This window comes from Mytilus californianus, unplaced genomic scaffold (genome assembly GCF_021869535.1).
Source record: "Mytilus californianus isolate M0D057914Y unplaced genomic scaffold, xbMytCali1.0.p SCAF_9, whole genome shotgun sequence".
Lineage (NCBI taxonomy): Eukaryota > Metazoa > Mollusca > Bivalvia > Mytilida > Mytilidae > Mytilus > Mytilus californianus.
This window is the reverse complement of record NW_026262745.1, coordinates 7,030,112-7,054,729: the sequence shown is the minus strand read 5'-3', so window position 1 is coordinate 7,054,729 and position 24,618 is coordinate 7,030,112. Positions and strand designations below refer to the sequence as shown.

General features: G+C 32.0%; 1 protein-coding gene across 4 annotated transcripts in view; it reads left to right on the top strand.

The window, feature by feature from the left end:
• Positions 1 to 24,618, top strand: part of LOC127714979 (uncharacterized) — an 88,421-nt gene that overhangs the window by 4,117 nt on the left and 59,686 nt on the right. The window contains exons 3-5 of one of the 4 annotated variants that reach the window (XM_052221015.1): positions 409 to 512; positions 3,601 to 3,705; positions 4,513 to 5,387. The exons of 1 other annotated variant lie outside the window; for it this stretch is intronic. In XM_052221015.1, the coding sequence (XP_052076975.1) occupies positions 409 to 512; positions 3,601 to 3,705; positions 4,513 to 4,844 (541 nt within the window). In that variant the 3' untranslated portion in view covers positions 4,845 to 5,387. Of the gene's footprint in view, positions 1 to 408; positions 513 to 3,600; positions 3,706 to 4,512; positions 5,388 to 24,618 lie in introns of those variants that run through there. 2 more of the 4 variants (XM_052221016.1, XM_052221014.1) reach the window with 2 other exon arrangements.

The window sequence follows — 24,618 nt, the reverse complement described above, 5'->3', positions numbered from 1 at the left end:
AGATATGTTCAAATTTAGTATGAAACTAGATATCATAATTATTAGAAAAATTGTTCTTGAGAAATATATTGTGCATGTATTTATCTGCAGTTAAAAAATTTTGTAAAATAAATACCAAACTAAATAATAAAAGTCCAATGAATAAAATTGAGAATGGAAACGGGGAATTTGTCAAAGAGACAGCAACTCAACCAAAGAGAAGAAAACAGCCCGAAGCCACCAAAATATATTTAGGCTCCTTTTAAACTAAAATATAGCTCGCAGAATTATTTCTAATCGAAAAGTTAATTAAGATCGGTTTTAGTTTTTGGAATGAATTTTACCCAACTTTTGCAGATAATTTCCATTGTTTGATTGTTATAAATAATACAAATTATTTGTCTTGCTTGTTTTTGATTTTTTTAATAGATCAAAATATACCCATACGATTTTTGGAGCACATTACAGAGCATATCTATGTCAGAAATTTGAGATGACAGCGGAAAATGTCACATACTACAATCTGATGGCTGGTGAGAATGTTTCCATATGATAATATATACAGCTTATGTGTTAGTTTAAATATTATTCATTCAGATAAATTAGCACATAACGATATATAATAATACAATTAAAATAAATATTTAGTATTCAGAAACAAGCAAATTTGCTTTTACAAATCTGTCTCCTAGTACACAAATAATACACTTATTGAGCAATACATAGATATAAATACTGGCATGCTCTGCAATGAATATATAAATATGAAAAAGGTGAAATACAATAGAGAAAAAAAAAGAATGATTTTTTGTAATGTATACAGAGTGGTGAAATGATTGGGTTCTTATTGGATGATGAAGCAGTAACATCAAGGGTTAAAATGCTTGCTTTTGATAATGTACTTCTGCACCAAACTAAATACATAACTATTTTGCTCGTCTGAGAGTAGTTTATGCGTTCCTTGGGCTTGTGACATACTTATTTCGTGTGTCTCTAGTTCAAAATTTCTTCTTTCTAGCTTCAATGAGTCCAGTTTGCTAAAATATAAAAGCGTCATTATTTGACGGTATCGGTTAGTTGACTTCCGGTATACTTTGATTAAGACATTGAAATCTTTCATGAAATTAACTACAATCAAAATCTTAAGGCCAACTGACATCTTTTACCAAACGTCTGTACAAATTATAATTTGTTTAATATTACAACTTGAACACAATATATACATTTAAACCTTTTATAATATTCCATGTTAATAAAAAGTTTAAATGCCTTGCTTGCTGTTTGCTCAAACATTGTAATTAAGATTGACACCTAAGTTCAATGGTTCAACTACGCCTAGTAACAGTCTGTTTTCTATATACAAAGATTTGATTGAATAATGAATATATTTGTTTCCAGTCAGGCACTTAAAGGGTATAAAGGAAAAAGAATAGTTAAATAGTGAAATGTGAACCAATTCTGAAAACTAATTAATAATATTATAAGTTTTATAGTATAGTAAAGCAAGATTTGATGGGGGTGATTGTTTTTATTTGATATGATGATGAAAAGTTTTGTGCGTACAGTTGTTGTTTTGTTTTTGTTTTTTGTTTTGTTTTCAATATTGGAAGATGACAGATCTTCATTTATTATCATGTTTAAAATAAATACTATTTTTTTATATCATTAATACAATTTATATGAATAGATAATATAAACTGCTGTCAAATAGTTTTGTCTCGCCTCGAGACATAAGGATTACTTTCCACCAGCGGCGGCGTAAACTAATTGTATAAAGCTTTATATTTCGGAAGGTAGAAGACCTCGATGCTTCATACCGTGCTTGCAGATACCTTATGTTACAAAGTTTCCGTCTAACATATGTCCATTATCCTTGACCTCATTTTCATGGTTCGGAGACTGCTATGAAGAAAATAGTTTGTTTTTGTCATGTGAATTTCGCACTTATTTTGAGTAATAAGATAGCTGTTTTTGGTATATGTGTTCCTTACAGCAATGTCTACATGTCCGTCAGGCAGAGTTCACCTGACCTAGACCTCATTTCATGGATCAGTGATCAAGGTTAAAGTTACATAATTAGGTCCGTTTCTCAGATACTATAAGCAGTAGTTCAACTATATGTGGTGTATTGAATGATTGTAATGGGTACATGTCAGTCTGGCAGGTATCATCTGACCTTGACCTCATTTTCATCCTTCATTGGTCAATGTAAAGTTTGTTTTTTTTCTGTTTTGATATGTTTTTCTAGTACTATAAGCAAAATATCAACTATATTTGGTGTATACAATGATTGTAAGGTGTAAATGTCAGTCTGGCAGGTTTTATCTAACATTGACCTCATTTTCATTGTTCTTTGGTCAAAGTTAAGTTTTTTTTGTATTTTGGTCTGTTTTTCTAGTTCTATATGTAAAAGGTTAACTACACTTGGTGTATGGAATGATTGTAAGGTGTACATGTCTACCTGACAGGATTTATCTGACCTTGACTTCATTGTCATGGATATTTAGGAATGTTAAATGTATGTGAAACTTGTAGTAAAACCTTTATCTTTAAGATTTTCAACATAAAATCAATGGTCAGTAAAGCAGGCGAGACATTTCTGCGTGTGCACTCTTGTTAAAGTTTTGACTGGTTTGGGATTTCTCGCTTCTTTATTTGGATTGTAATGACGAAATTATATAGATTTCGTTCCCTACTAAACTATTAAAAGAATTAGGGATCATCATAAACATTAAAATGGGAATTGTGAACAAATAATTTTCTAGATGGAAACTTGCATATCAAAAAATCAAAAATGTGGCAAGAATAGTGTTTCGTTTTTTGTTGCATACTAGTCAAATCTTATTGCATGCAAATAAAAGAATGAGTCTTAAAAATTGTGTTACTTTTGTTTTTAATACACACTTATTTGTGTTTGTCAGAGATTCCCTTTATTACTTCCCCTGCATTGACCCTGAAAGCATTGCGAACCACTGATTTCTCAAATCATAAAAAATCAAACAGTTTTCAACAAATAGATCCGAAGTTAATTTTTTCTTGTAGAATATATAAAATAGGATAGAAGTACAAAATTGTACGTAACTAGCAGAGACATATGTATTATAATATGTCTCTGTAATTGCTTACAAGAAATCATATTTTGACAACGTAATAGTAACAGTAGATTTACAATTAAAATGTGACATTAAATATGATCATGCTTTACATTTTTTATCCATTTTAAGATTGGTTCTCCTTTAACTAACTATTTCTTTTTCCTGTATCCACTTTAACCCATGCTTCTTTTTATCTTTAATGTGCCTGACTGGAAACACTATGATACTGATTGACCAATCAAATCTGTATATATAGAAAACAAACTGTTCTCCGTCCGTCTATTGAATTTAGGTGTCAATCTTCATTACAATGATTCAGCCAACAATCAAACAAAGTTTGTAAGCAAGTTGTTTAAACTTTTGATCAACATGGATTATTACAATAGCTCTAATCGTTTATCACATAATACACAAGTTTAAAGGGATAACCGGATTCCCAAAAAATATCGGACAGTAAAGCAAACTATATATTTGTCTACATGTGTCATCTATAAAACATGTAATAACAAAATAAGCAATATTTCAGTTAAATCAGAGGGCGGAGAAAGAGTCCATATTACAAATGAAATTCCAGATAGTTTATGTGACGTCTGTTCAGGCCCAGGTAACGACGAGTCTTATATCATATCAGGTAATTAAATAAACAAAAGCTACAGCGGGTGCAATAATATAAAAAAAGATACTATTTTGATGGCATGAATTGATAAACTAAATCAGACTGAATAGCATATATTTATTACCTTACACAAATGGATGATCATGGATTGCTTATTTGTAGATTTTCTGTTCATTCCTGGACTCATATCAACAGAAATATGCACACTACCTTCATGTATATTTAAGCTATGGGAAACAGTAACCGACAATTAATTATAGTAAATCTCTAATCACCAATAATAATTTATAGTTGTGATCGTTTCTTGGCATGCTGGCATACCTTTTTTGAACTTTTATAGTTTGTTTTATAAGTTTACCAACTTATCAGGACGATTTTTTAAAATTTAATTATTGCTTTTCATCAATTTTTGTTAAGATCAACTTTCTATTAATGCTATATAAAACAGTTTTACAACTGTATTCTTTATACGATCAATTACGTTATCACTCAAGAAGAAGAGATACATCAATTGGAATGTCAATTATAACAGACGAACTTTTTAAAGAAGAAACATATTTGTCACTACAATTATCTAAGGAAACATCACTCGTCGTCATTTCTCGTTCCGTGTCTGACCTTCAGTTTGCGTACATTTTAGGAAGACTCTTTGTTGGCTTATACTTTTTTTATATATATATATAGGTCCATTCATATAACCGACTTAAAAAGATATTTTTTTTGTTAAATTACTCAACAAAATGTATTTCCATACATTAGAAGGACGAGTTATGCTTTCAATGAAATACTGAGTCAATCTATTTTTATGTTATTTTATTTTAGTCGACACTAATTCTACCTATGAGGCTAACCCCCCTGCTGGGTGCAATCCATGTTTGAACCAGTGTGATCAGTTAAGAACGCCATTAATTCCATCAAGTGCTAACCCAGAGGACGGTAAAACACCATTGTATGAAAGAGCCCCGACTCGCTTTGACAATAAAATTGCTTCTTCTGAACATTCATCTAATGCCAAGCTTATTGGTGGGATAACAGGCGCTGTGTCATTTGTATTACTGATAATAGTTTTAATGGCATGGCTGACGAGACGTGGCTTCTGTGTTACTAACGTATTAGAAACTTTCTATAAAGAAAAACACTTTCACGCGACATGAATCATTACCGCATTTGACATTCGTTTTAAAAAAGTATGTTTTTCAATTGCAAAATGTGACTTTTATTGTTTGCATCGAGACACATACACACATAAGTGGATTCATTTGAAGAGTTGTGGCTATTTGAAACTAAAGGGAAGAAAACATTTGAAACTAAAGGGAAGAAAACATTTGAAACTAAAGGGAAGAAAACATTTGAAACTAAAGGGAAGAAAACATTTGAAACCAGTAAGTGAACATTTACAATCACACAAAATTAAGGATTTATCAAAACAAAAATGGAGAATAATAAGTTTATCAAAAAGCTGCGATTATACATACGAAACCTGTATGACTACCAAAAGCATATGTATCCGGCAGTTAAAAAATCATTAATTGAGATGCACATTACATAGTGTCAAATATCTGCATTAGTGTTTACCAAAGAGCTAAAGTCTGTTATAATGCAAATGATATGTAGATCTGGATTATTTCCCTTTGTTTTTGTTATTTGTTTTGGTCTTTTATTTTCTTTGCTTGACAACATTTCATCTACATTTGAAATCTTATATTTATTATTTATCAACACATATCTCATCCAATAGACTAGCCTGGGGCAGTGGTTTAACAGCACAACATAAGAAAAAACTATAAAAATCAGTTTGAAAAGCAGAAAAACATCAAACAAAAACACATACCGGACGTGGCAGTTTATTCTTGAATGTTGCTGCATGAAATCTAATCGGAAATACAGCCTCCGATATTGGATTTCAGGATGGCAAGATTTCAGTAGGTTAAGTAATTTTAGCTGGCATTTATTATGATTTCGATGAACACGCTTTCGATAGTTTGGACTAATAGATGACGGTATTGGCAGTTTAGAAAAGCGCATCGGACGCAACAAAGATCAACAAACAAGGGTGTAAAGATCTACAGGTTACCGTATATCCTTTAACAATAAGCAAAACTCATACCGTATTGTAAGGTATATAAACCTCGGGATAAAACCATGTGAAACAAACGAACGGCCAGATTAAAGCCAAAGCATTTAGCGAAAAGCAATTAATACAGACAGCAGCCAAAGACAACAACCTGGTTATAATAGGCTCCTGGCTTTAAAATGTTTTAATGCCGTAGAAACAAACTGACTGATGATAAAGTTCCATGAACATTTCGGGCATTGCATGTGATTGTGTGCATTAAAACATATTCTAGTTCCACATTTTGTCATGCCGGGTCCTTTTGTAGCTTACTACACAGTATGTATTTTGCTAATTTTTAAAGGACGCCAGGTGACTTATAGTTGTTTTAATCCATTTCCTTTGGTCCTTAATGGATTGTTGTCTGGTTGGCAATCATAAAACATTTACTTATTTACTTATCGAAGCTATTGCAGGCGACGTAGTTCCATATCATTCTTTTTTTTAACAAACATGACAATTTTGGAGATATTAATCCTTACAAATTAGAAATCTACCCCACAACGTATATGGTTTCAAATAGACGATTTCGGGTTTTAATCAATCTTTACGTACTAAAATTTGGAGACACCTGGTAAATGATTTCCACTGACAAAATTGAGACTGGCCTACAATGTGCTTTATTTTTGACATCTAGTTTTTGCAGTGAATCACTGCCACTGATTAAGACATTTTATCTAATATTTTATAACCTTATACATAAAGGGACAGCAAGTACTGCATATTACAACTGAACATATTAATCAGCAACACTCCACCCTTCCAAAACACATCTATGTACAAATTCAACGAACAACACATAGTTCAGAAAGCTTGGCTTGGTACAGACAAAAAATGCAGTGAGGTTACACTAGTTTTAATTGCGTACAAGCCTTCCTCTTTGGTTATCCCGAAGACATGTTGTAAAATTACACTCAACCTTCAACAATAAACAAAACTCATACCGTATAGTAAGCTCAAAAGGTCACAGGCATCACAAAGTGTGAAACAATTCAAACGAGAAAACCAATTGCCTGATTTATGCTAAAAAATTAACGAAAAACAAAAATTACAGACAGCGACCAACGACAACCACTTAATCAAATACTCATAGTTTGGTATAGGCATATAGGGAATATGGCGGAGTTCAACCCTTCTCTAACATAACACAGTGATGCGCAAACACAACATACGGACATGCTTTGAAAATAGTTTGAAAGGGCTTGACTCATCAAATCGGTATCGAGCATAAAAACAAGAAGAAAAACAGACAAAAGACACACAGTACCGATCTAAGATTACTTGCAGTTACTGACCCAAAACCCAATTTCAACTTATGAATGTTCTCTAAGACTAAAATAGTACTTATACATATACAAAGACAATAAATGTACGTTGTAGTTACTGTGAGCACCTTCGATGAACTGACACCTCAACAATTTCTTTATATAATATAACGGAACCCCACCCTTTAAACCGCCAAAGGATTTCATGTGCATATATAACCAATATATCTAAATCCAAAATAACAATAACCCGTTTTACAACTACTCTAACCAGTCTGAATATATATAACTATATTTAACACAAGCAACAATTTTACATCTGAATTTGTTATTAGTATGATAATTTTAGACATTTTATAAGTTCACAAAGTGAAATTGTCGACAAAGTTTGTATTCCGGCATTGTAGGTAGTGAACTGTGTACAATTATGTGATAAGGTCAAGTAAAACGAGAAAGATAAAATATCTTTGTACTACAATGTTCCACAAAACAAATGATGTTTATAAGAACTGTGTCTGTGTATATGTTTATCATGGCTACTGCGATACAGTTATCCTCTTCGAGTAAAGTTGACACCGACATTAACCAAGCTTTTATCGAGAAATTGAGAGTTTCAGAGGGAAAATTTGCAACGCTTGAGAATCACTGCAAACGAAGTACACTGAGAATAGAAGAAATGAGTAGTATGTTACTTTTAAAAAGTAAAATCACAAAAATACTGAACTCCGAGGAAAATTCAAAAAGGAAAGTCCCCAATCAAATGGCAAATTCAAAAGTTCAAACACATCAAACGAATGGATAACAACTGTCATACTCCTGACTTGGTACAGGCATTTTCTTATGTAGAAAATGGTGGATTGAACCTGGTTTTATAGCTAGCTAAATATTAAATTATACAATACTAGTATTTTTTTTTTGTCCTTTCGATTTGTTACTTACAATCATAATGCATTGATAACTACAAAATATAACAAGAAAGATGTAATAAGCATATCAAAAGTGGTTTCCCCTCCAAAATTGAACCGAAAAAAGTATTCTCAACGTATAACTGATTTTGAGGTAGTATATAAATGAGCTTAACGAATATGGGAGTAAAGTATATGCATGTGTATGAACACTATTTGAAAAATTTCAAACTACCATATTCATATATTTTAATGATCCGTTGCTAGTTTTTCTTGTAGAAAGGGACAACTCAAGGCGATTAATACTGCCAAATACCGACCACACTCAAACAGTAGCATTTTCAGCTAATATGTCAAATTCGTTTGAAGGGCCTTCATTTGGAACATTTTGAGAAATTGTTTACGATAAGCTAGAGTCTAACATCGGACATGCCAACAACAACTACACTGGAACATTTATGGCACCAGTTTCAGGTGTATACGCATTTACATGGTCTATCTTTGTGGAAGGTAAACGAGTTGGCAATGGCGAACCCGGTGAAATATCAATCGAACTTGTGGTTTGTGTTCGAATATGTAAACCATTATTATTATTATTTACATGTTTGTATTGGTAGATTTAATATTTGAACTGGTGAATAATTGTCACGTTGTCGTTTCAAATAATTTATTCTTCCTTTATGATACAATGAAATCAACATTCGTTCCTTTTATCTAATCAAAGCATGATAGATGCAAGTGTGTTTGACTTTCCCTTGTTTTAACAGGAATTTGATTGTTAGTTGAAGTAATGCATGTTTAGTTGATGTAAAGCTTTCCATACTTTGGAGGCGATTGTAAACCTGCCGAAATAGCAACGAAATTTTTTTTTGATGTATAACAAACGACAACTACTGAATTACAGGCTCGTGACTTGGGACAGGCGGGTTAAACATGATTGCAGGCGAATACATGTATAACTAAGAAAAATCCTGTTTGCCAAAATTCAGTTAATGATAAAATAAAAACGATTGGACACCTTGATATAGAACTTTAATATATATGATAAAAAGATAACTAATAATTTGCTTTCAGAACTATTTTTTTAAATAAAGTCACCGTATTCACCGGGTTAATTCTACTTTATAAAGCAACGTTTTCACTTTTTGAAACCAATGAAAATACAAAAAATAAAACTTCTACGTTAACAAATTATACCAGTAAAAATCTAGCCTAAAATCACAGTCATTCGCAATCAAAGATGACAGTAAACGTTCATACTACCTTAACATACTTAGGTTAATTAATGAATCATGTTATTATCATATTTCTTTTTTTGCTTCTTTTCACCTTCACTTATACAAATGTTGCCTTTTTTAATCTAAATTCATCTCATCGTGTAAAATTTTAACGAGTTTTCGTATTTCCTGTCTTATTTTGACTGATTGGTTACGGACGTTTGCAGAAAATCAAAATTTAACTGACTTGATTGTTCCGTTATTGACTAAGTGATTAGAAAGTAAATGATGATGGTCTAAAAATGACAATCTAAAACTATAAGTAGAAGAAAAAACAGGCAACATCATGACAAAACAAATATTACGTAAAGACAAACAACAATACGTAGAAAACTCAAGACTCGACAAAAGAAACTGACAAAAAAAAATGAAAAACAGGTGGTTAACTAATTAAGATTTTTCAATACTATTAGCATTGACAAGGATAAAAATCCAATTCAAAAAAGATAGGTATACATGTCGGATAAGAAGACGGTATATGAACAGTTATTGTCTTTATCGTGCAATCAATTTTGTACATTGTTTTTGCTTTGAAAGACAGAAAAACTCATATTTATTGCATTTATGTTCAATTTAAAATCCTTTGAGGCCCGCGTAGTAATATTTAAAAAACAATCACAAAATCAGCTGATGACCGGTACGCCGAAAAGAATCTCGTATGGTCAACAATAATACATCGCTCAAAGTTGATAATTATTTATTATAACATAACAACTAATTTCAACAGTAAAAAGAAATAACAAAACATTTCAGACAAAAGTGTTTGATTTGTCCTACGCTTCAGAATTTCAAACTTTCCGTGCATTCACTGATTATTCACAGTGGTGCATGGTTGATTTTGTAATTTACACATTCAAGTATTGAATTTGAAGATTGGCGCCGTAGAAAATGGAGTTTATCCTGCTGTTCATGATTGTCTATGAGCAAAAAGTGGGTTGCGGATCGGAGACTGGAACACTCATAGACGGAGCATTACGTCATTGGAAAGTCATTGTAATACTCATTCTGAGGTCACGAATGTTTATACAACACTCGTCAACAGCAATAGTCCGACAGGGGGCGGGGCTTTAAAGCGATTTCTCTATAGTATACAAATACAGGCTAGCGATATATGTTGGGCTGAAACATTAGGAACATCAGTTTTAATATTTCCCGAACCTCGTGTATTATCCTAAGTATTGAACACAACTTCAGATACAATATGGTAACTAAATTATATAAACTGGTTTCTGATGTAGATTAAAGTATAATATGCTCTGATATTGAATAAATGATTTATCTAGTTATCTAAATTGTGCTTACGCATGATTCAAAATCGTCATCCAAACCATTTTAAAACATCTTTATCATATCCTTATTCAATATTAGACAAGACAACTTCGCGGAAATACATTTTTGTTGTCAAAGTTTTCAAAATAAGTACTCTTTTTTCGTTTTCCAATCTTTTAAAGGGGCACTAGCTGTCAAATTCATGTTCACCGATTTGACTCAAATTTTCATATTTGATTTATAACATACTAAAACTTATGTCAAAATTACAATAAGTCTGAAATGTACAGTTAAGAAAGCATGTACTCGATAATATATATATCAGAATTTTTGTGTATTTTAGTCTAGACGCCATCTAATTAACTATCGAGATGGCCTCCGAATACTACCGACGCTCACATAACCCGATATAAACATAAACATAAATATAAATAGATTGCGACCTCGTGCAATTGGATTTTTATAGGTCTGTTTGATTTCATGTTATAGGTAAAAAAAATAAGCTAATTAACGTTTGTACCTGTATAAGTATGATTTTTTGTGGATCAAATCAGTCAACTAAATGGTTCACCTATGTTTCACTTTCAATGTTGCCATTCTTTTCTTTTTAATAGATGAACACGACTTATGCATGCGTAAACAATCTCTAGCTAATTGGTTAAATTGAAGGTCACATGAATACGGATTTAATGAGGTCGAATTATCCAATTGCAAGTGAATAATTCATCAGCGATATTTCTTTGCTTATTTTGACTAAATTATACCAAATTGGCTGCTTCTTAAAACGAATTATTATTTCATTATTTCACTTTTATTAATGATTGAACTAAACGAAATCATATTCTATTTTTTTTTCATATCTCGTAGCTAGTGCCCCTTTAATCTGAATGCTACTGGGCGATGATCTAGAAGCAAAGTCATCTCGGAGGCTTATGTCAGATTTCAGTTGGAGACACTCAGGAGCATTTTTGTTATTATCGCTGAAGTTTAACTGTAATATATATTATATTGCTCGCTACAGTTTATCGTTGATAAGCTATTATAAAGAAATAATTTAAAAAAAAACGAAAACTAGCGTATTGGAGACTTTCTATGAAGAAAAACACGAAATGAATCATTACCGCATTTGACATTCATTTAAAAAGTAACCATTTCAATTACAAAATGTGATTTTTCTCCTTTGCATTGATACTCATGCACACACATAAGTAGATTCATTTGGAGAGTGGTGCCTATTTGAAAATAAAGGGAAGAAAACATTTGAAACCAGTGAGTAAAAAAAAATAAAGTCACACAAAACTAAAGATAAGTCAAAACAACAATGGAAAATAATAATTTAAACAAAAAGCGGCAAAAATACAGACGGAACCTGTATAACCGGCAGTGAAACATTCATTAATGAGATGCACATTAAATAGTGTCAAACCCATGAATTAGTGTTTACCAAAGAGCTAAAGTATTTTAATATGCTAATGTTTTGTAGATCTGGATTATATACCTTTGCATTTGTTATTTGTTTTAGGCTTTGACATTATTTGATTGACAATATTCCATCTACGTTTAAAATTTTCTGTTTGTCATTTATCAACACATTGTATTGTATGCATGTCTGCCATTTGATTCGCTAGACTTTTGCATTTTACCATTGTAAAAGAACTTGTGTAAGAGAAGTATTATAATAATTGAGTATGAACGAACGACGAGGAGTGATCGAATTAGGTCCTGAAAACTGAAATTAATATTCTCGTCTTATGACTGAATAGAATCGCCTTTGTATTAATTTTCTTGTCAATGAAATTCCTCGAGTATCAGTTTAGTTTATAACGATTTTATTTGCTCATAGATACAAAAAGGATCGGACACAAGTTTAACCAACTAATAAAGTCTTCTCCTTTACATAAAATTACAATAACAATTATACAGAGCATGCACAGTTCAGTATATATATATTAAAGGTAATAGTAAAATGAGGCATTTGCACAGTCAGAGAAGAAAAAGAAAGAAACAAAAAGCCTAACGCAATTAACAAGGAAAAGGATGGAGAATTGAGAAAAAGAAAAGAAAAGAAAAAATATAAATAAAAGAAAAAAAAGAAAAAATAGGAAATAATACAAATATAAAGAAAAAAAATTCATGAAATTCTGTGGACACGATGTTTTTTTGTTCAGTCATATCTTATTTGATTATACTACAAGGAATCTTTTTGATTTTTTTATATATCTAAAGACTTCTTTAAAGATTTCACAGTTTTCCTCGTATGTTAAAGTTTGGCTACCCTCAGTGAGCAACTGTAGATTTATTGTCACTTGTAGACGATGAATGTTGGTTAATAGATCGTTCCTTATATCGGCGTATTTATTGCAATTAAAGAAGAAATGAAATGAAACCTCACGCGGAGCGCCACAAGCACAATATGGACTTTGTATTATATTTGATTCAAGTAGGTCGTTATTTAGAAATGAGGCTGAACATCGCAGCTGTGTTAAAATTACACTCAATTTCCGCGGACCATACATAAAATGCTTAGGTACAGTCTTTGCTTCGTATGTATTATTCAACAAATAGCGTTTGAACTTAGATAGGGTATCAAGTGTACGGATAGAATTATCAAGTTTGTTCCATTCTCTGATGAACGAGGGAATAAATGCAGAATTTGTTCAGGAGAGTCGACAAAAGGGGACTACTAAGTCATTGCCATTACGCAGTGGATAAACAGTTGTACTTTGTATAGTTGGGGGAATTAAATCACATAAATATTGTGGAGCGAGACCATTGTACATATTATAAAATAATTGGAGTTTTCTTCTGTGCCTCCTACTGTGAAGGGGTTCCCAGCCAGTCTCTAAATATAAATATTCGGTTTTAGTAAAGATTGGCAGTCCTGTTACAATCCTCGCAGCTTGCAGATGAAGTTTTTGTAATTTGTTTGAAAAGCAAATACCACAATTGTCCCACACTTCGCAAGCATACTCAGATATAGGACGAACTTATAACAGATACATTTTTTCTAAGTTCTGTCTTTTCATCTTAAATATTAATTTTCTTAAGACTCCTAAATGCTTTGTAATATTTTTGGAAATATTTTCTACGTGCTCATTCCACTTTGCGTCCTGGGAGAGAGTTACACCTAAGTGTTTATGACTTGATGTGTTAGATATTGATCTTCCATTGAAAGAAAAACTTAAATTACTTGGAATCTTAGTATTTGAGCAAATCATTATTTCCGTTTTTTCTGGGTTAAAGGACATTAACCAATTTTTTGACCAATCATTGAGTATGTTTAAATCATGATTAACTACTACCTCTAAGTCTGTAATGCTTGCGGTGGAATATCCCAGCGACGTATCATCAGCAAAAAGTCTAGTCAGTGAAATTAAATTTTCGCCAATATCATTTATATACAGCAAAAATAAAAGGGGACCGAGAACAGAGCCTTGGGGGACCCTCGCAGAAACAATGGACAATGACGAAGACGAATCTCTAATAACTACTTTATGTTTTCTTTGAAAAAGATAATTTTTAGTCTAGTATCAGTCAGGTCCCTTGCAATAAATTCTATACGCCATTCCTTCATTTTTACCGGTTTTTTTTTTCATACACATGAATTGATATCGTACAATATTGAATAAATGAATCGTCAAACTTTTTGCTGTTGTATTTTAAAGTTTAAGAACGGCTCTTAATTGTACTGACTTAATCATTGCCATCTATTTATGCATGATGTGCGCAAAAACATTCAGCGAAGGCAATTATGACAGACGGCAACAAAAGAAAATAGCTTGGTTATAGGCTCCTGGTTTCAAAATGTGTTTAATGACGTAAACAAAATGAACTGACTGAGTGGTGATAAAGTTTCATGAACGATTCGGGCATTGCATGCTTGTGTCTATATATTTGTGTAGTATATAGACTAGTTTTGTGCATTAAAAATATATTCTAGTTTCAAATTTTGTCATGCCGGGTCCCTTTGTAGCTTACTGCACAGTATGTATTTCGGTAATTTTTGAAAGACAAAAAGGTGACTTATAGTTGTTTAAATCATTTCCCTTGAATTAAAGTGGATTGTGTTGTCTCGTTAGCAATTATAAAATATCTACTTATTTATATATCTAAGTTAGTACAGGCGACGTAGTGCCACATCATTCTTTTTCAATCACATTTTTTGAGATCATATTAATCCGTACAAACTTACACCGCAAGGAGTTTTCATTAACAACAACATATATGGTGTCAGAAAGACAATTCCCCTGACAAAAATTGAGACTGGCTTATAATGTGCTTTACTTTATACATCTGGTAGTTAACTACAACATGCATTAGCAATACTGGACCCTTCCATATATCATCTATGTGCAAAGACAACGAACACACATGGTTAGGAAAGCTCGACTTGGTACAGACATAACATGTAATGAGATGAAACTAGTTTAAACTGCGAACAAATCTTCGACCTTTGGTTATCTCGATATTTTGTAAAATTGAAACACTTAATTAAAAACCTGTACAGTTCTGTTGGCAATAGTATGACTACTAACATGAACAATGAAATAAAAAAAGGCCCATAATATGAAAATCTCGGAAAATGTGTGATTGATGTTATAGGAAACCAGTTAAGGTAGCTTCACCTGGTTGGTTATTACCGCTGAAGACAAAATCAGAAAAAAACACTACTAACATGTTACATAAAGTCTAATCATTTTATTCAATTGAAATCGGCAGTATTTGTGAGAGACCCGAAGTAATCACAAATCATCATATCACCCGAAAAAATGAACATAAATAGTGAAGTAAGAATATGTGGTATGATTGCCAATGAGACAAATGTCAAAGAGAGACTTAATATGATGTGAATGTAAGCAATTACAGATTACCGTACGGCCTTTAACAATGAGCATTACCCATCCCGTATAGTAAGTTTGAAAAGGCCCTTCATGACAAAATATGAAACAATTCAAACAAGAAAACAACCGCTTTATGCTAAAATATATGCGAAAAACAAATATGACAGACAGCAACCAGTGACAATTACTTGAAATTAGATACTAGATCTCATAATTTGGGATAGACACACAAATAATGACTTTTTGTGGTGGTATTTAACATGTTGATGATCGATCAAACCCACTTCTAACCTGAGACGCAACATACTGCAAACTGTAAAACAATAGTTCGAAAGGGTTAGACTCATCAGATCGGTGCCGAGCATAAAAATGAAAAGCCAAAAATACAAAGACACACAGTATCGATCTAAAAGCATTTGCAGTTACTGCAAGATTGTGCAATGTCCAATTTAAACACCGGTAATAAATAAACCGTGTCCCAAAGACTTAAATATATATCAGTACACCTCCAATGTATTCAGTGTAGACCTCACAAACACGAACTTTTGAAATGCTAAAATATACATATCAACAGGATGTATGACAAGAAGTATTAATATCTTGATAGCAATATACCTCTAGTAAGTTGAAATATTCGTTCAGAGGTTTGTTAAGTATACAGGTCTGTAGGCTATCCTGCTTAACGATACAGTTTCGCAACCACGGTGATTTTTTACGAACATTTGCATACAAGCTATTTTTCACCTAGTCAATTCAAATATGTAATAAAGCATATACCGACAAGGTTCACGTTAGGCCAAAAATGGCCTTGAATTTCAACTTAATTAGACAATTTCAAAATACATTAGTAGTCATAATTTGGTTCTTGAATGAATCTATTTCAAAAGCCTTACTTCTTTTTAAAATAAAGAGCACATTCTTGGCTTCAAAATCAGCACATAATGGAAATATTGTCAAAATATGATGATTTTGTGCATTTTCGAACCTAAAAGCTTAAGAAACCCCATGGCCGTAACTTAGGATCCAATATGTTAACCAAAAGTTACCAATGATGATATTGAATCCCTAGACACAGACACTTTCTGGATCATGGGGGCGACCAAAGTAAATTGTGCTAAAAACTGTCAAGAATTATTGAAAATTTAACCAAAACTGACATTACAACACAAATAATGCATAGTATGTAGAATTTTATTAAATTAACTCCCCTCTTTTCCAATATAATTATGTAAAGGAATTATATATCCAGTTTTACTCTTTTCTTACTTTAAATGAGTTTTAAGATAAGGAAACTCCTATCCCAGATCTAACTGTCTAAAAATAACCAGACAGTGTTTGTCTGTTATTTAGGTATTCCCCAGTATTTTCCCGCCTAAAGAGATCATGTGACAGTGTTGTCAACAAAAGGACCATGTGGTCAGGTAATCCATTTGTTTTCTGGATTACTGCTTTTATTAATCTTGTTAGGATATAAACATTCCATTTAAGGTATAAACAAACATATGCATCTATGAAATAACTGTAGTTTGCAAACAAGTTTTACTTTTCAAGTTGAAGAAACTGGGGCATGATCGTTCATTGGTTGTTACCTTGTTCAACCACGCGAGACCATGTAAATAATATAATCGGCTGTCAGTGTACATCCCTTGAGGCAATTAACTATAATTCGACTTCTTAATTGCCACTGACATGATAATTGGATTAAGGATATCTGAAATTTAACTTCAATCTATTGAACTTTCAAGTGTGGCGGACAATAAAATAAGCGTGGCGCTGGGAATTTTAACGTGGTGCTAGAAATTTAAGCGTGGCGCACCGCCATCCTTAAATAGGTTGTGGTGATCCCTGCATACTTATGGAGTCAATTCTTCGTCATTTTTTATTTGATGTGCCAAAATGAAGTTATTTTGTATTTATAGTAATATCACAACTATTTCTATGAGAAATTTGTAATATTTTGGCCTTGTTAAAAAAAAAACACCAAAATCTTAGGGACAATTTTAATACTTCGTGAACTTACTCCAGAGATAGATGGGGTCAAAATTTTAGACATTTACCTAAAATGTCGGTTTCTTGGACATTTCTATCCTTTTGGGTAGACATATTAAACTTTTTTGTTTCAAAAGATAAGCACATGCGAAGTTTTGTAAAACGATTTGAAATATCGCCTTTACAAAAGTATCCTCTTAAATTGTGTAATAATTCTATGGAAATAATTTATTTTTATTAATTTTTCAAGATGTTAGCAAAAACCCGGTATTTTTGGCTGTACATGTATCTAATGAAGAAAAATTCATCGGTGATTTCTTCATAACAATTGGAATAAATAATCTTCATAGGGTATCAAGTAAAATGCCAGTTTAAAACAGAGGTGTCCATGTACTCTTTTTCAAAATTAAAATCACTCGAAAAATGCATCTTTTACCGATTAGTTGCAGTTTGACGTCGCGAAAAATAACATTACCTCCCTGTGACTGTATTGCATGCCCTTAAAGACGCAAGACATTTCCCTAGTGTAAATACTTATTTTCCATTTGCATTTCAAACTCAAAATAACGCCTAGTCTTTATAAACTGTTTACAAATTTAACAGAAAATACCTGCCATGAACAACTTATCATTAACAAAACAACAAAAACATTAAGGAATAATTGATTGATTGATTGATTGATTGATTGATTGATTGATTGATTGATTGATTGATTGAATAACCTCCAGTGACATATTTAATAAGGACTGACATAAAGCAACCACAGACGAGGAAAACATTTTAATCTAAATTCGTTACTGATATGAATTTTTTTTTTTTTTTTTAATTTAAAGGTCCACAAAGTCAAATTGTCGACAACGATTATATGCCGTCATATCAGGTAATGAACTGTGCAAGGTCTCGTACTATGTGAAAAAGTTATAGATAACATCTTTGCACTAACTACAATGTTCCAAATAACAAGGATTATGTTTATATAAACTCTTTCTGTTCATGTGTTTATTATGGCTACTGGGATACAGTCATCCTCTTCCAGTAAAGTTGACGATGACATAAACCAAGTTTTTATGGAGAAGTTGAGAGTTTTAGAAGAAAAATTCACAAAACTTGAGAATGACTGCAAACAAAGTATGCTGCGACTAGAAGAAATAAGCAGTATGTAAACAATACGATATTAGAATTTCTTTTATACTTTTGATTTGTAACTTATAACTTTAATGCATTGACCACTGTTGCTTTGATAGTACAAATTACAACAATATAGAAGTAACAAGCGTGTCACAAGAGGTTTCCTCTCCAAAATAGTGTCGACAATTTAACGTACAGCATATTCTGAGCTAGTAAATGAATCAGATTAACGAACATTGGAGTGAATTATATGCATGTGAATGTACACTTAGTCTATTTGAAAAATTTCAGATTACCATCGTCATACATATAAATGATCCGTTGCCTGGTTATTTGTTTTTCTTGTAGAAAGAGACAACTCAAGGCGAATGTTACTGTCAAATACCGACTCAACTCAAACAGTAGCATTTGTAGCTTATATGTCAAGTTCGTTTGAAGGTTTGAAGGGCCTTCGTTTGGAAAATTACGAGAAATTGTTTACGATAAGCTAGAGTCTAACATCGGATATGCATACAACAACTACACTGGTACGTTTATGGCACCAGTTTCAGGTGTATACGCATTTACATGGTCTATCTTTGTAGAAGGTAAACGAGTTGGCACTGGTGAACCCGGTGAAATAGCCATCGAACTTGTGGTAAATGGAAAAATTGTCGGGATAATCCATGCTGACACAGAATTAAATTATGATGATGACTCCGCAACAGGGTTTGTTATAAAAAGTTTGAATGTTGAAGATACTGTTTTAACGCGCTCGTCGAATGACTTCACACCACAGGGACATATGATGAGTGGTAATGGTCGTGCAAGATGGACATTTTCTGGGTGGTTAATCGCATGTGTTATTACAGGCCCAAAAAAAAAAATATGCTAATTTCTTGTATTCTTTACTTTTATGACAGTCAAGTGAAGTTTACATAACTAAATGTCTTTTTTCAATTCTGTCTCATCAGTTCATTATGAAAAAGTCTTTTAATCATATATCATAATGCATAGCATTTTTTTTTATTGTATGCGTTGATAAATTTTGGGGAATGTTTTATCAGAACAGATACTTGTGTAACATGAACGATGTTACAAAGGGTCTAGTATTTGAAGGAACTCTGGAATTGAAAGTCTTATCAACTGTAAAACATTTCATTCAGTGAAAAGCTCTCTTAAAAGATTATAAATTGCATGAATTCTTTCAATTAAAAAAGTACTCAAAACGCAGTTCCAATTGCAAAGTTAAATAGCTACTGAAGACCGTGATTGAGAGTTATATTTGTGTAACACTCAATCACGGTCTTCGGTATTTATTTATGAAACATAATCTTAGTGTTGACAAGCTATTGATTACTGTAGCAGACCTGTCAACCTTCTTGATGTATGTGGGGTTTCCTCAGTGAGAGGGGTTGACCTGATTTTTTAAATTCCTTATCATATATAAACTTAACACATCAAAACAGGCATTCAAATGAGTTAAAATGGTACTTTAGCACATACATACTCATACCAAGAACTTGTTGATAAATATTCCGTATCAACTTCACAAATAATACACGATGGTCTTGAAGTATAGATTGTGCGTACTGACGTTGTTTATCATCTTAATAACGTGTTATAGTATTCTTTTATTTATCTTTATTAATATTACTTTTACTGTTAAGTCTGTTTTTTTTTTAGATATCCATTTGACGTGACTCTGTGCTTATGTATCCCGTCATACTTTGAACGACAAAATTATTTTATTTATTTATATTACTTTTACTGTTGAGTCTGTTTTTTGTGATATACATTTGACGTGACTCTGTACTTATGTATGATGTCATACTTTGTACCACACAATTATTTTATTTTATTTATTAATATTACTTTTACTGTTAAGTCTGTTTTTTGTTATATCCATTTTACGTGACTCTGTATTTATGTATCCCCTCATACTTTGAACGACAAAATTATTTTATGTCTACCTGTGCGAATTTCAAACGCGCGATTTTACGCCAGTACTTAAAACCTTCCATCCTTTATGGGTGGATTTTACATAGATAAATAAAATCGTATAATATAAGCAAAATGAGGATTTTAAATTTGATGTATGCCTTTTTGTGCTTCTTCGTTACATTTGTTTGTTTTTTATAGTGATTAAGATGATAACACAATGTTGACTGTTGTACCCCTATTTTTGACATTTTTACCTATTGTGTCTATTTGTTTTGTTCACACATCGTTGTCAATATAATGGAATTTGATGCGACTGTCATACAAGTGAGAGGTTTAGCTAGCTATAAAACCAGGTTCAATCCACCATTTTCTACATAAGAAAATGCCTGTACCAAGCCAGGAATATGACAGTTGTTATCCATTCGTTTGATGTGTTTGTTTTTTTTTTTTATTTTGCCATTTGATTGGGGACTTTCCTTTTTGAATTTTCCTCGGAGTTCAGTATTTTTGTGATTTTACTTTTTTCAAACAATATAGTAGCAGGTTAAAAACACTTAATAGTGGAGCATTATGTCCTCTCGCTATTAAAATCACCCATGAAGATTTTGGAAAGTATGCTGTAGATGAACTACTTAGACCACTTGGCCACCGAGGCCCCTGTCTATCGTGAATGATAGCTTGTATGTAGAAAAATCTCCCAGTTAACAGTTTGCATTCCCTTTCTTTCGATGGGAAGGCCAAAATTGAAATCAGAACAAGTCCAACCACTGTACATTATCCACCGAGTGGTTTATGCATGTGTTTTTCTCACGAGCGCCTGGCGTACCAAAATTAATTATAAGCCTGATATTTAAGATGAGTTTTTATCTCATTTATATCACATGGAACTTATTTTTACTATCGTCAATTCTTCTAAAACTATTAGTCAATCATTATTAAAAAGACTTATTCAAATATATCAAGAAGATAATTAAGTTACATTTGACATCACCATTGACAGGCGAGAACAAACACGACACAAACTATAGGAACTAAAATGATGAGTCAACTCAAATAACAGTCTAGGACATTTTAAAGACACGGGAAACACAGCTTTAGTAACAGTGGGACCGGAATTCTTTTCGAGATTTCAACAACGCTACGTGTTCGGATTGAAGCACACAGATGCAAAGTAAAATAAAAAAAATTACAAACTAAAAATAGCTTATTTGGTATTTGATGTCATCATTTTTATCATACAGTTTGAGGCATTCTGTAATCCGGAATTTTCATAATTTTAATGATGCATTTTAACAGTTATTTTTGAGTTTATGATTCATTTACTTACAGTTTTCTGGAAGCAAAATCTTCTTCAGAGTTAACTTTGACAGTTTTAGCACTTTTAGCATCGATACTCTTAATCTTTTTAATGTATTTGGCTTATGGTCTAAAGCTTCTTCCAAATACAGGTCCTGTGCGTACTAAAATTTATATCACAAATGACGATAATGTATTGGTGTAGCCCCGACATGCAATATTTTTCATTTGATTACAAAAGTAATCTGTTAGAAATGACAAAGAATTAGCAGTTCCTTTACTGGTCACTTATTTAAACAGCTCACAAAGAAAGCGTGTTTGGCGTACTAAAAAATATAAGCCTGGTATCTTTGATGAGTTTCTCTTTATTGCAGTGGTGTTCCCGTTGAGTCTTATAGATAGATTCAAATTAAACATATTTGTATTATAGTCTCGGAGTTTAAAGAACGTTACATAAAACTTCATAACTAAGAATAATATACCCCAGAGATACAAATATAATCAAATGATAAAAATTTAATGTAAAATAAAAATACCGAAATTTACTATTTAATAATTTGTTCAATTTCTCTTGCAGCGATTAAGTAAAGAATAATATTCAAATTTAGCTTGCCATTTTATAATAAGCTGAATTAAAAAAAAATTGCACTTTACTAAATTGCTTAGCAAACAATTATCGCATTTTGCCTTCATATCTTTCATTTCTGCTCATTAAAGATGAAAGTTATCACAATACTGGTGTTATTATCAAAATCGTTCTGTAGTTCGTCTTGTATGATTTTTTTTGGATGGCTTAATATATTTTCGCAATGAACAGTTTGCGTTTCGACTTTTCAATTTCGTTCCTTTCAGTTTTGAAATTCTGTACACATATTTATTTTGGGATGTTGTACAATATCATGTTTGCTGTTTTTTCTGTGTGTAGGACTCTGATAAGTCAGTCTTTCTACATGACAATTTTTTTATTGGTCCAGCAGGCAAATCTACTCACAATAATGTTTTATATTTTAACTGGTCTACATTGAATGGTTGATCAATGAGTTAGGCACATGTTTATTTGCAAGTTTGATAATTGTGCTGAATGAAATCTTTCACAAAGCAAAGCGTCTGATATTAAAATGTAAGAAAGATGTTTTCTTTATTTTAGCAGGTTTAGTACTTGTTTTCATTCAGTTACTGTGCGTTTTTTTTCTGAAGCAGCGCTATTAAGTATTGTTTTACTCGTATTTGTGATTTTGTAGTTCCATAAAGCTTTATAATAATTTCATCACGAAAGCATGTTTTGTATATCTTAATAACATTAACGGTAATAATTTTTCTGCACCAGATGGGCATTTCAAAAATCAAATATCTCTTTAGTGATGGTCGAGGCCGAAATATTTGAAAATCCTATTGTTATTCCACGAATCGTGATAAGAAAAGGAATTGTCTCTGTATCTGCATGCAAGTTTCCATGAACCTGTCCGTTAACAATAAGTTCAGTCAGTATTTCGCCTTGGGTTGAAACTGAACCTCCACCATGGACAGAGATTGTCCATGTAAAAGCATAAAACCATCTACCGGTGTACGAAATGTTCCCATAAAACTGTCGTAAGCATTTCCAACGTTTGTCTCTATTTTAATGAACACATTCTCTCTATGTTTATCTATATTGTTTGACCATTGTCTAAATCTGTCACGAAAGCAGAAAAAAGCTACAGGCTGATGAGGAATAGTTTCCGGCAAGAGAAGTCTTTTGGATGCTGGACCTGGAAAAAACATTTTGAATAACAAGTCGACGTAGTTAACACTAGTATTCCTCATTTAACTAACAGAAAGATCGAAAGAGTTAGTTCAATTTTTTTTCCATAGAGCAGAATGACAAATGCAGACGCAATACCTTCAAGGGACAAATCATACTTAGTGAAATAATACTCTGATTCAAAACAAAAAGTTCACTGAAATGTACATCATCTAGTTAGTTACTGTTTCTTTTTTATTGACAACATATTAGTTACGTTTGGAGATGGGTTTATTTCTATTAAAATCAAATGTGCCCCCTCTTATGTTTTTAAAACTAGCTACTTGATACTGTAGATTTAAGATATTTCTGTCTTTCGCATTATTTATTTTGATATAATTATTTATTAGTTTCTGTTTTTTGTTTGTTTATTTTTTTATTTTGGAAGGGTGTCGATTTTGATTTTAAAAGTTTTAAGCTGTTTCGGCATTTTTTAAAACATAACCTTTAAAATCATGTACAGTGAGCATAAACTGTTTCCTATAAACACACATCATCCAGGCTTTCTTAACATTTGCCAGTATTTTAGTCTTAATAAAAAGATGGTCTTTAAAAAGTGTAATCATATAAAAAAAGGACATTAGTAACTCCAATGTAAACAAAAAAATCATTAACAAAAACTGAATCACTACTTTTAATGGACATTATTTTATTTGTTTTAAACAAAATGTCTAAAATGTCAAAATGGTTTAAAAAATATGTGCAGTTATCATTATATTTCAAAACAATTAAAAAAAAAAGAAATGAGAAAAAAAAAACCCGAACACATGCAAAGAATATTAGACGTGTGCTTCTGCGTTTTGCGGATTTAATTATAATCATTGCTATTTTTTACCACGACATGATCGGGACCGCTGCTGATAGCCTTATCGTGCCATGAACCCAGCAGGCAATGCATCGGAAATGATTATTTCATTTTTTAGTTAAAACCCCCTCAGTCAAAATTTACCTCAAAATCCAACTGATTTTTACAGTATGTTTTTATGTTGTCATGATACTCTTCTATCCCATGTTAAAAAAAAAGTATTAAAAAAAGTCCGAGGTAAATTTAAAAGGCCCAGTCCATAAAACCTGATAAAATCAGACGTTATGATATATCAACCATTTATTTCAACTTAATAGGGAAGGTGGAGGGCTCACAA